Source organism: Oryx dammah, unplaced genomic scaffold (assembly GCF_014754425.2).
Source record: "Oryx dammah isolate SB20612 unplaced genomic scaffold, SCBI_Odam_1.1 HiC_scaffold_12, whole genome shotgun sequence".
Classification (NCBI taxonomy): domain Eukaryota; kingdom Metazoa; phylum Chordata; class Mammalia; order Artiodactyla; family Bovidae; genus Oryx; species Oryx dammah.
Window position 1 is genome coordinate 6,128,478 of NW_024070196.1, and position 12,488 is coordinate 6,140,965.

General features: G+C 50.4%; 1 protein-coding gene across 3 annotated transcripts in view; it reads left to right on the forward strand.

Moving 5' to 3' along the window:
- GATB (glutamyl-tRNA amidotransferase subunit B) overlaps positions 1-12,488 on the forward strand; it is a 93,195-nt gene that overhangs the window by 69,640 nt on the left and 11,067 nt on the right. For 2 of the 3 annotated variants that reach the window (XM_040251463.1, XM_040251465.1), the window contains 2 exons: positions 2,493-2,626; positions 8,810-8,888. In XM_040251463.1, the coding sequence (XP_040107397.1) occupies positions 2,493-2,626; positions 8,810-8,888 (213 nt within the window). The remainder of the gene's footprint in view (positions 1-2,492; positions 2,627-8,809; positions 8,889-12,488) is intronic. The other variant, XM_040251466.1, reaches the window with a different exon arrangement.

The following is a 12,488-nucleotide window of genomic DNA, read 5'->3' on the forward strand; positions in this document are numbered from 1 at the left end:
GGCTTGTTGCCTCTGCGAAGGATGTTAGAGGGCCCCTAATGCACTGGCCTTTCTGCTTTGCTCTTAATATGATTTTCATGTCAAGGAATTACTGGTCTGCTGTTTTCCTGCAAAAACCAGATGGCTTCATGGCTGCATTCACAGGGACTTCTGAGATCCGTGCCAAGCTTATTAGCATCTGCCGATCTCACAGAAAAACAAGGCCTTACCTAGAATGCTGTGTGGCTTTTCTTTTCCCTCTGAATAGAGGGCTTCTGCTGTAAAGAGTGCAAGTGGGCAGCCCACGTGTGACTTTGCATGCACCCGTCACTCTGGCGGCGGCAGCTCAGCCTCCCACAGCCCTGCCGCCCACAGCTCACCCCGCCACGGTCGCAGCCTTCCCCATCGCCTACAGATCGTGACCTGAACCCACGTATCCCCAGTGAAGCCCTGCTCCAGCTCCGAGACACTGCTTCACAGCACTGACAGGAAAAGACAAACAGAAATCTGACTTGCCATGTTATCCATCCAATAAAAAACCACCCAAGTGTAGAGGAATAGATACTCATCACGTCCCAGCAACTCAGCCAGGCCTATGAGTTCAACTGCAGTATTTCTGGGTGGGTTTAGAAAAAAACCTTTCCTTGGCAAAGCAGAGTCCTCCTGACAGCTCTTTTCACCAGCAGGCCAGCCTGTCGGAGTTAAAAACAAAGGGAATCCTGCTTGTCTGACTGGGGCCAGATAGCGGTTTCCTCCCTCCCCAGTGGTCTGTGTGCCGTTGTGGAAGTTTGAATACTTTTCCGTAAGTTAAGCAGAACTTTTCTCTTCATGCTGTCTGGATTTGCCTTCATCTGTAGTCAAACTTTGGCTGCCAGGGTGGCCTTTGCCCTGGTTTAGCATGAGCAGAATAATAGCATCAGCTTGAAAAGAGATTCAGGAGATGATTATGGGATTATTCAGTAGGCTTGTCACCAGAGAATGCATCTGTTATGAAGGGCACGTAGTGGGGTGTGTTGTTTTTTTTTATGGAATTTCTATTTTAGCCACTGCAGGCCTGTGTGTATATTATAGCAGCTACAATAGCAAAACATTGAGAGCACTTTTGTTAGTGTGTCTTGCTTCTTCCCAGTATTGTATTTTCTAGAATGTTCTTTTGATTAATGAAGGCTCTCTGAAAGGGACGAGGGTGAGAGCCTTACCTGCCATATAAAGTTAAAAAAGGATATTTCAAAAGGGTGGTTTGATTTGAATTTCAGCAGGTAGGGGAAACTTGCTACTTAAATTGTGTTTCCTCTGCATTTGGAAACTTCACTCTCCCAGATGTATGTAGAAGGTGTTTTTATTTTCCTTATTGAAAAATAAGAGGTAGGCTTAGCCGGATTTCCCTGTTCTGCCAGACCCACCGTGGTGGATAGTTAGCCACAGTGTACGACTTGATGAGTGACTTGGGGGTTCATCTTAGGCTTCACTGTAGCAATTCCATGGCGCTTCCCCTGGTGGTCCAGTGGCTGAGACTCCGAGCTCCCAGTGCAGGGGGCCTGGGTTCGCTCACTGCTTGGGGAACTGGACCCCACATGCTGCAGCAGAGAGCCCTCATGCCGCAGCTGAGACCTAGTGCAGCCAAGTAAATAAACTGTAGCAATCCTAATATTTAAAGGTGAGCATGGCATGATACAGGATGAATATTCGTGTGTGATTTTTTTCTTTTTTTAATACAAGGCAGTGGGAGACATTGATTCACCCACTGATGCTAATTAGGCAGCCGCCGTGATATAGCACTGACGTAGCTCTGGTCACAGAGAGAAAGGGCGGCGTGGCCCTCGGCTCACAGAACTGGTGGTCCAGAGTGGGAGGGGCCTCTGCCAACCCGTGTCCATGAGGAGCCAAGCCACGGTCATTTTCGTGGAGCATGGTGAGCGCCGGGGTCAGCCAGGCCTGGCCCAGCCAGTCGCATGGCCCACGTGGGTCACATGCCCATGTCCTTTTTCGTTTTGAGACCATGTGAAAATCACTTCCGTCACTTCTGGAGACGATACGCAGAGGAATACAGTTAGGATCCACTTTTGAGTTTTCAGAAGTAGAGTATTCTTTCTGTTCCTTTTGTCTGCTTCTTTTCTTACCTTCTTATTCTGGCAGCTACTAGGACTTCCGAGAGGAGACGGGCCTGGAAAGAGGACATACTGCTCCAGGATGAAGGCTGTGGCCGCACGTGGCTGACACGGCGACAGCAGTGGGGTTAGGGGTGATGGATTTTGCTGTCGTGGACCGCAGAGCCCAGGCGTCTGCAGTGCGTTCGTCCTTTGACACGGTGCTGTGTGAAGGCAGGGTGGCAGCAGTAGGGGTAGCAGCCTTGCTGTCTACTTAAAGCACTTTGTCAGAATTCTCTGGTGACACCTCTGTGTTTGGGAGGTACCAGGAGATGTCTCAGAGGAGGCGGAAGGTGGCAGTTTCAGAATGCTGATCTTCCATTTTGGGGAGGTTTTATATAATTTTATTTTTTTCTTTCTTTACAGAATGAAGTTGGCCTACTGGAGTTCTTCCAAAATGTGATCAAAGAAACTAGGGCAGAGCCCAAAAAAGTGACTAGTTGGGTCCTCAACACTTTCCTGGGCTTTTTAAAGCAACAGAACCTTGCCGTCAGTGAGAGGTGAGTGGGGTCTGGGGAGGGCATTTTCTTTTGTCATGATCTCTGTGTCCAGAAGCAGCTGAAATAGGTCAGGGCCAGGGTTCTGTCCTTCCCCACCCCGCCGCGCCCCGATCTCCTGACGAGACACAGACCTTCCCTGTGAATGTCAGGGCTGTCCGCCTTCACCTGCACATCTGAAAGCTTGTTGGTGTGTTCGGGTCTCTGACCACCCACCCTGGCCTGTGTGCTGTGCTGGGCTGGGGGCCTGAGATGAAAACAGTGAAGAGTTGGTCTCGACTGTAAGAAAGCAGACAGTCGGCTCAGGGTGATCCTGCTGCACCACAGCTGTGCCCGGCCACCCGTGAATACACAAAAAGGGACCAAGGCCGGGCATCACCCTCAGGAGGGGGAACGAGGCTCCCTCAGAGGCCAGGCCCTGGGGAACCAGCGGGAGTGGCCAGGAGGAAGGGGCAGGACACCTCCTGAGAAGGGGTAGGGATAGCTGAGCTGGCCCGAGTGGGGGTGACTGGGGCCAGACCAGACGCCCAGCAGTCAGGGTGCCCGGGCGTGGGGGCCAGCATGCATGGACAGCCCCAGGGGGTCCCTGGTGCAGCACCTTGGGGAAGGCCGTGAACAGTCTGGGATAAGTGGATGGTGGGCTTGGAGCGTGTAGATGGAACTGGAAGCCGCTGAAGCGAAGGAGAGCTGTCAGGGAGGACACGGCTGACCGTGGCCAGGGAAGGGGCCTGAGATGCCCTGGACTTTACCCGTGGAGCGTGGGCAGGCAAGAAGGGGAGAACTGGGAGTGCGGGTGGCAGAGAAGGAAAGGAAAGGGCCGAGAGGGAGAGAAGGAGCAGTGCGGGGCTCATCGGGGATACACAGCTGGGTGGCAGGGACAGCAGGACCCCGGGGGGAAGCAGAACCCATCTGGGCGGGTGTCATTGCTGCGGGAGCGGAGCGGGGGAAACAGGCGCGCGTTGATACACAAGTCCGAACAGTTGTGCATTCCGAGAAGTTGCCCGTGTGCATTCAGCCACTGGCTCACAGTGTGTGTGCGCAGCACCAGCAAGGCCACGCGGCCCATACCAGCCGTGACCTCGGTGAGCCACCCTTGGTGTCTAGCTGTAAACGCGGCACCTGCCTCCCAGGAGGAGGCAGGGTGCTGGTGAGCCCTCAGCGTCGGCTTCCTTCGCTTTTCGTGCTGGCGTATCAAGTACCAAACACCCTCAGGTCCCCAAACCCCTGAGGCGTCTGTTGCCCGCTTGTCTTTCCTCCCTGTCTTCTCCAGTCTGACCTTTCTACTCCAGTTTCTACATGGAAACCCTGGGCCTGGCAAGCCAGGCTGGAGCCTCCTGGCCGATTTGAGGGAGAAGGCATAGCTGCCCCTGAGCCTGACAGGGTGGGACGGGCTTGGTAAGGGAGGGGCCGGCGAAGTCTGTGGGCAACCAGGCATGAGAGCCAGCACCTTTGGGGACCATGGGGAGCATAGCCAAGAGGAACAGGGGGAGGAAAACAGCAGGAAATTCAAGTTGACTGTGTGATTGGGGCTCAGCCAGCGCATGGAGCAGGTGCAAGGTCTCGGGAGCTGAGCCGTGAAGTGCCAGCTGTGGAGAGAGGAGCAGGGCCCCGGCCCAGCCCTCGGGGAGCTCTGGGTCCTGGGGAGGATGGCCTTGCCCAGCAGCGCTGTAGTTCAAGGTGGGTGGGACGCTTCCTGCCTAGAAGCGCAAGCAATGCGGTGGGAGCAGAGAGGGTGAGACCACGATCGCCCAAGAGGCTCCAGGAAGGTGTGCTTTGAGCTGTTGGAGGAGATCTAACTCTTAGCCTTAAATAAGGCATTCTGTGTTGTTGGCTGACTACTAGTGTCCCTGAATTTGTCTCAGCAGAGCCCTTAGCTGCTTTCTGGTTCGGCTCCTTCACGTTTAGTGGAGAAGGAAAACCAGGCTCCAAGAAGTAACGTGCACCGATGCTCAGACTGGAAGCCTGTCCCCTGACTTTCAGATCAGTTTCTTTGTATGCTGATATGGGAAATGAGGGGTTGCTAACAACCATTGCGGGAGCTGAGGTTGATAAAAACCTGTTGAGGGAACCTGGAGCCCTGGTATTTATCCAAACAATTTGGAAGCATTACAGACTTAAGAACCCCAAGGGCACCTAACTCTAAATAAAAGTATATTTGGTTGTTCCAAAGTCAAGTAAGGATGAAGCTAAGCAAGTTCTGTCTTGCGGTGTAGGTAGAACAGGAGCTTAGAGCAGACGTTAACCATTGAGCAACCTCAGCAGCTGGGCTAGCGTTTCCAAAGCCTGGAAGGGCAGTAGCTGCAAAGCTGGCAACAGCCTCATGATGACGCTAGGCAAGGGATACCAGAGATCGTGCTGGCTGGAATTCATTTTACAAATGAGCGTTCATTTTTAAAGACCTCTCAGAAGACTGGTGTTTAAAGGGTCCAACCAGAAAAGTATTAGTCGCTTAGTCAAGTCTGACTCTTTGTGAGCCCATGGACTGTAACCCACCAGGCTTCTCTGTCCATGGGATTTTTCAGGCAGGAATATGGAGTGGGTAGCCATGCCCTTCTCCAGGGGATGTTCTCAACCCTGGGATGGAAACCAGGTCTCCCGCGTTACAGGCAGATTGTTCACCATCTGAGCCACCAGGGCAGCCTGAAAAGAAAGTGAAAGTTTCCCCATCATGTCTGACACTTTGCGACCCCATAGACTGTAGCCCACCAGGCTCCTTTGTCCGTGGAATTCTCCAGGCAGGAAGACTGGAGTGGGTTTCCATGCCCTTCTCCAAGGCATCGTCCTAACCCCAGAATAGAACCATGGCCTCCTGCATTGCAGGCAGATTCTTTACTGTCTGAGCAACCACAAAAGTGCTTGTTGAACTTGGCCCTCGTGCTATTTTGAGTATATAGCTCTTTTGGACGATAACTCCGTTAATAACAGGTTTGATTTAGTTACGAAGGTGGAAATTACTGGTCCCCTGATGTGGCATTCCCTGGTAGAATCAGGCCAGTGTAGCTCTCCAGTTCATTCCAGCTGAGGCCCTGAACCTGCAGGTCAGCTGCAGGCAGCAGCCCCCGAGGCCCTGGGAAACCAGCAAAGGCTTTTGAGCCGAGGAGGGACTGATGCCAGCGGGAGGGTTAGTCCCAGTGTGCTGTGCGGGGCCACATCCAAGAAAGGGATGCAGGAGGCGGAGCCTGTCTGTGTACAGCCTGTGAGCTGAGGGTGCTTGCCATCTCTCACAGAAACCAAACCAGAAGCGTACGTGACGGAGACCCGGTGTGTCCCACAGAGCCTTAAATATTTGGTCCCCGGCTCTTTCTGGAAGAAGTTTCCTGAGGCCTGGCTTAGCTGTGTTGTGTGGGGAGACGGGACCCCTGCGAGGTGGCTGACCATGTTGGCAGGAGGACCTTGCCCGGAAAGCAGTGACCATCCTGGGGACAGACATGCTCCTCCTTTGCCAGACGGAGGTGAAGGCAGAGGAAGCAGAAATGCGCCCTGGCCACGCCTCACTTGAGAATGTGGAGGCCCCAGGAGAAGGGGCTTTCCCAGGGGGTGAAGGTGGCCCAGAGGCGGGGTGCCGCAGTGCGGAGAAGCTGTTGTGTTTGGTAACAAGTGAGGGGAGGCGAATTTTTAAGAAGGATAGAGTTGGCATCCAGATGGCATGTGCTCAAGAGGGCAGACAGTAACCACTGATGCTCTGGTAAGAAATAAGGTAGGAAGCCAGGCAGAAGCGAGTGACGGCAAGATGACTCGGAGGCGTTTAAGATCGGGAAGATCTGAGCACTCGTGAAGGCATGGGATCAAAGCCGCAGGAGACAGGAGCTTGGCATCCGAGGAGGATTTGTCGGAGCGCCAAGTGACAGGATCAGGAGCATGGGCTTGAGGGGCTGCTAGGTGGAAGAGGAGGCAGAGGGCACCCTAGAAGATTCTGGGCCTTCCATCGGCTGGGGGCCTGATGATGTGGGAGGTGGGGGTCCTTGCTGAGGAGCATAGAAAGGAGACTCTAGAAGAGCCGCTCGGGTTGGGGCACACCAGGCAGGGTGCTGGAAATCAGCGAGATGGGCAGAAGGACTGCTGAGCAGCGCCTGGGGGTCCAGGCCTCCCCATCTTCCTCCTCGAGCCTCCGTGTCTCACAGGCTTGGGCCTGAAATGAGCCTGCAGATTGCGATAGGCAGCACATTTCACGGGAGCCACGGGGCTGGGGCTGTGTTGGGGTGTCTGCTTCCAGGATCCAGGCTGCAGATGGAGTTGTGATCCCGGAAGAGATCTAAGGGACCGGGTGAAGCTGGAAGGCTCAAAATGCCTCTCCCCTCCACCTCATAGGTGGGCTGGGCTGGGGATGGGAGACTAGCACACACGGCTTCTGTCTTTCGCGGTAGAGTTGTCTTTAGCGGAGACACGCTCGGGGCCCAGAAACCAGCATGATCTGACAGCAGCCACTCAGTAGCATGTGCTTCTGCCGTTATGTTCCAAGTCAGGTGGTTTATTTATGTAACTGAGGAGGGGCCCTTTGAGGATTAGGGTGACAGGTCCCAACCTTCGCCATCGTCTTTCTGGAGGTCAGCCCTGGCACAGCTGGAAAGAGTTGACACAGTCAGCTGCATCCTCTGCCTTCCCCTCCTTGTGGGGGAAGGAGTCCAAGAAACAGACACTGTTGACCGACCGTGGGTATAAAAGGGTGACTGAGAAATCCCCAGTCAGTGGAGATATTTTATAGTGAATTAAGGTCATTGGATGAAAGGCAAAGTATTTTAAGTTATGCTTGTTCTGTTTCTGTGCTCCGCCATCCACACATCCTTTATCACCAGCTCACGTGGGAATGGGCACCCTTTCTGTTGAAGGCTCGAGAAATCTAGTGCAACCTCAGTGCTTATTATGGTCTACACAATAGTTGACCTTTATGTCGACTAGGATGGTAGAACATCCAAGAAACCCAAATTTGTAAAGCAACCTGGATTCTTTCTTTCTTGTCAGTAAGGGTGGGAGGTTAGAGAAGAGGTATCGGTTGCTCTCCCAGCCCTCTCCACCTCGTCCTGCTGAGATCTGATTAGGGGGTTTACAGCTGCTCCCGATACCAGACTCTCTCCAAGCCGCACATCCTCTAGGAGTTTCCTCTTCTCCTTTCTTTGGAATAAGCGGACACTGGCAGAACAGCGGGGGTCTCTGTGTCTAGTGTGAACGATATTGTGGGGTCTCATGGTACCTGAGTTGGACCTGGTGAACTTGTGCTCGGTTGGCCTGGAGTCCCAGGAAGTATCCAAGAGCATAACAAAGAAATTAACATCGAGTGATGGGAGCTGAGACTTAAACAGAAGGTGTTGTCAAGTCTCGCTAAGCACTCCAGAAGCTTTCGTTTGCGCAGTCACAGTAATGTGCTATTTATAAGGCATTTCAGTCTATTTAAAACTGGTGCCCTTGTGACCTCAGACAGACAGCTAGTTGCTGTGTGTGTTTAAAAGTAGCAAGACCATGTATTTTAAAATAAATAGTCTATAATTCAGTATTTCCACTAACCTAGGCACTCACCTCCCCCCACCGCTAACTGAATTGATGACACTTCACATGGGCTCCTTGGAAATAAGTCACTTCCTGGAAGTGTAGGTATAATGGCTTCTGGACCCTGGTGTGTCCAGAAAGCTCTTAAGAGCCTGCAGGAGACAGCAGAGTGTTTGGGTGCCCATGCGGACACCGGAGGGTGTCACTGGCAGTCACTGCACCCCGAGAAGAAAACTCTTACAGTGAAAAAAGAATTTATACGTGCACAAAAACACTCCAAAAACCAGCTTGGTTAGCTGTTTTGTTTGAAGTAATTTTTAGGCTGATCTTTCAGTCGAAAATATTTAATTCCTGGTTTTTTTTCTTTCTTTTTTCTCTTCTCACTACGGTTAGTGAATTTTGCAACCACCTCCTTTTCTTGACTAATGAAACTGAGCAGTTGTCTGTTGCTACAACTTCTGCCAAACAGTGGTTACTGTTGGGTAGTAAAATAAAGAAAAACAACACTAGTCACAAAAACGTGTTCTAGCCTGAAATACAAAATAGTAAATGACATGGGGCCCAGTTGGCCTCTACCTGTCATTCCTGAGTGGGGATGTACTTGTTCAAACCTGCAGAGTCACGTGCTTTGATCCTGAATAACAGTGATTGCGTATGCTGACAAAGGGAAGTGACTCATTTTTTTCTCTCCTTTGGGGGTGCCAGTCCTGTCACACCCTCTGTCCTGGCTGAGCTGCTGGACCTGCTGGACAAGAAGGCCATCTCTTCGTCCGCAGCCAAGCAGGTAAGTCCACACCTCTTGAGGAGTCCTGCCACCCTGCAGGCCCAATACGGGTTTTATGGGAAGCTCCACACTAAGTGAATTTCATCATGGAAGTATTGTAATAAACGCTTCTAAGTGCTGTTTGGGGGAGGGGGTTGTTTTTGTTTCTTCGTTTGTTGCTTTGGTTTTAGAGGTAATGTCCTCAGCACTGTTTTTGCTAATTATTTATCATTTTTGGCTGTACTGGGTCTCTAGCTGCAGCGAGCGGGGGCTTCTCTTCATGGGAGCACAGGCTCTGGGCACACACTTTCAGTGGTTGTGGCCCACAGGCTTAGGTGCCCCACGGCATGTGGGATCTTTCCACACCAGGGATCGAATCTGTGTCCCCTGCATTAGCAGGCGGGCTCTCTTTCTTTCAATCTATTTCTTTTAAATTGAGGGATAATTGCTTTACAATGTCGTGTTGGTTTCTGCCATACATCAGCATGAATCAGCCATAGGTATACGTATGTCTCCTCCCTCTTGAACCTCCCTCCTCCCGACCCCATCCCACCCATCTAGGTTGTCTAGAGCACCGGATTTGGTCTCCTTGCGTCATACAGCAAATTCCCACTGGCTGTTTGTTCTCCATGTGGTGATGAATGTCTTTCAGTGCTGTTCTGTCCGATCATCCCGCCCTCTGCTTCCCGCATCGTGTCCACAGGTCTGTTCCGTCCGATCATCCCGCCCTCTGCTTCCCTCGTCGTGTCCACAGGTCTGTTCCATCTGATCATCCCGCCCTCTGCTTCCCTCATCGTGTCCACAGGTCTATTCTCCAGATCATCCCTCCCTCTGCTTCCCTCACTGTGTCCACAAGTCTGTTCTGTCCGATCATCCCGCCCTCTGCTTCCCTCATCGTGTCCACAGGTCTGCTCTATGCATCTGTGTCTCCTTTGCTGCCCTGCAGATAGGCTCATCAGTACCACCTTTCTAGATTTCACACACATGCCTTAATGCGCAATATATGTTTTTCCTCTTTCTGACTTACTTCACTGTATGTAATGGGCTCTACAGTTATCTACCTTATTAGAACTAACTCACATTCATTCCTTTTTATAGCTGAGTAATATTCCATTGTGTCTGTGTACCACACTTTCTTTAATCGATTCATCTTTCAGTCAATGCACATCTAGCATCTGCAATGTTTCTGTGTCCCGTCTGTTGGAAATTGTGCTGCAGTGAACATTGGGGTACATGTGTTTCTTAGAATTGTGGTCTTCTCAGAGTATATACTAGTTGTACAGTACGAAAAGGCAAAAAGATAGGACACTGAAAGATGAACTCCCCAGCTCGGTAGGTGCCCAGTATGCTACTGGAGATCAGTGGAGAAATAATACAGAAAGAATGAAGGGATGGAGCCAAAGCAAAAACAGCACCCAGTTGTGTATGTGACTGGTGATAGAAGCAAGGTCCGATGCTGTAAAGAGCAATATTGCATAGGAACGTGAAATGTTAGGTCCATGAATCAAGGCAAATTGGAAGTGGTCAAACAGGAGATGGCAAGAGTGAACGTCGACATTCTAGAAATCAGCGAACTAAAATGGACTGGAATGGGTGAATTTAACTCAGATGACCATTACATCTACTATTGCGGGCAGGAATCCCTCAGAAGAAATGGAGTAGCGATCATGGTCAACAAAAGAGTCTGAAATGCAGTACTTGGATGCAGTCTCAAAAACAACAGAATGATCTCTGTTGGTTTCCAAGGCAAACCATTCAATATCATGGTAATCCAAGTCTATGCCCCAACCAGTAATGCTGAAGAAGCTGAAGTGGAATGGTTCTATGAAGACCTATAAGACCTTTTAGAACTAACAACCCCCCAAAATGTCCTTTTCATTATAGGGGACTAGAATGCAAAAGTAGGAAGTCAAGAAACACCTGGAGTAACAGGCAATTTTGGCAAATTTGGCCTTGGAGTACAGAATGAAGCAGGGCAAAGGCTAATAGAGTTATGCCAGGAGAACACACTGGTCATAACAAATACCCTCTTCCAACAGCACAAGAGAAGATTCTACACATGGACATCACCAGATGGCCAACACCAAAATCTGATTATATTCTTTGCAGCCAAAGATGAAGAAGCTCTATACAGTCAACAAAAACAAGACCGGGAGCTGACTGTGGCTCAGATCATGAACTGCTTATTGCCAAATTCAAACTTAAATTGAAGAAAGTTGGGAAAACCACTAGACCATTCAGGTATGACCTAAATCAAATCCCTAGTGATTATACGGAGAAGGCAATGGCACCCCACTCCAGTACTCTTGCCTAGGAAATCCCATGGACGGAGGACCCTGGTGGGCTGTAGTCCATGGGGTCGCTAAGAGTAGGACATGACTGAGCGACTTCACTTTCACTTTTCACTTTCATGCATTGGAGGAGGAAATGGCAACCCACTCCAGTGTTCTTGCCTGGAGAATCCCAGGGACAGGGGAGCCTGGTGGGCTGCTGTCTGTGGGTTCGCACAGAGTCGAACACGACTGAAGCGACTTAGTAGCAGCAGCAGCAGTGATTATACAGTAGAAGTGAGAACTAGATTTAAGTGACTAGGTCTGATAGAGTGCCTGATGAACTATGGATGGAGGTTGGTGACATTGTGCCAGGAGACAGGGATCAAGACCATTCCTAAGAAAAGGAAATGCAAAAAAGCACAATGGCTGTCTGGGGAGGCCTTACACATAGCTGAGAAAAGAAGAGAAGCCAAAACCAAAGGAGAAAAGGAAAGATATACCCATTTGAATGCAGAGTTCAAAGAATAGCAAGGAGAGATAAGAAAGCCTTCCTCAGCGATCAGTGCAAAGAAGTAGAGGAAAACAATAGAATGGGAAAGACTAGAGATCTTTTCAAGAAAATTAGAGATACCAAGGGAACATTTCATACATAGATGGGCTCAATAAAGGACAGAAATCATATGGACCTAACAGAAGCAGAAGATATTAAGAAGAGGTGACAAGAATACACAGAACAACTATACAAAAAGGATCTTCACAACCCAGATAATCACAATGGTGTAATCACTCACCTAGAGCCAGACATCCTGGAATGTAAAGTCAAGTGGGCCTTAGGAAGCATCACTACAAACAAAGCTTAGTGGAGGTGATGGAATTCCAGTTGAGCTATTTTAAATCCTCAAAGATGATGCTGTGAAAGTGCTGCACTCAGTATGCCAGCAAATCTGGAAAACTCAGCAGTGGCCACAGGACTGGAAAATGTCAGTTTTCATGTCATTCCCAAAGAAAGTGAAAGTGAAGTCACTCAGTTGTGTCTGACTCTTTGCAACCCCATGGACTGTAGCCTACCATGCTCCTCCATCCATGGGATTTTCCAGGCAAGAGTACTGGAGTGGGTTGCCATTGCCTTCTCCAGAGCATCTTCCCAACCCAGGGATGGAACCTGGGTCTCCCACATTGTAGGCAGACGCTTTACCATCTGAGCCACCAGGGAAATCCCAAAGAAAGGCAATGACAAAGAATGTTCAAGTTCAGTTCAGTTCAGTCGCTCAGTCGTGTCCGACTCTTTGTGACCCCATGAATCGCAGCACGCCAGGCCTCCCTGTCCATCACCAACTCCTGGAGTTCA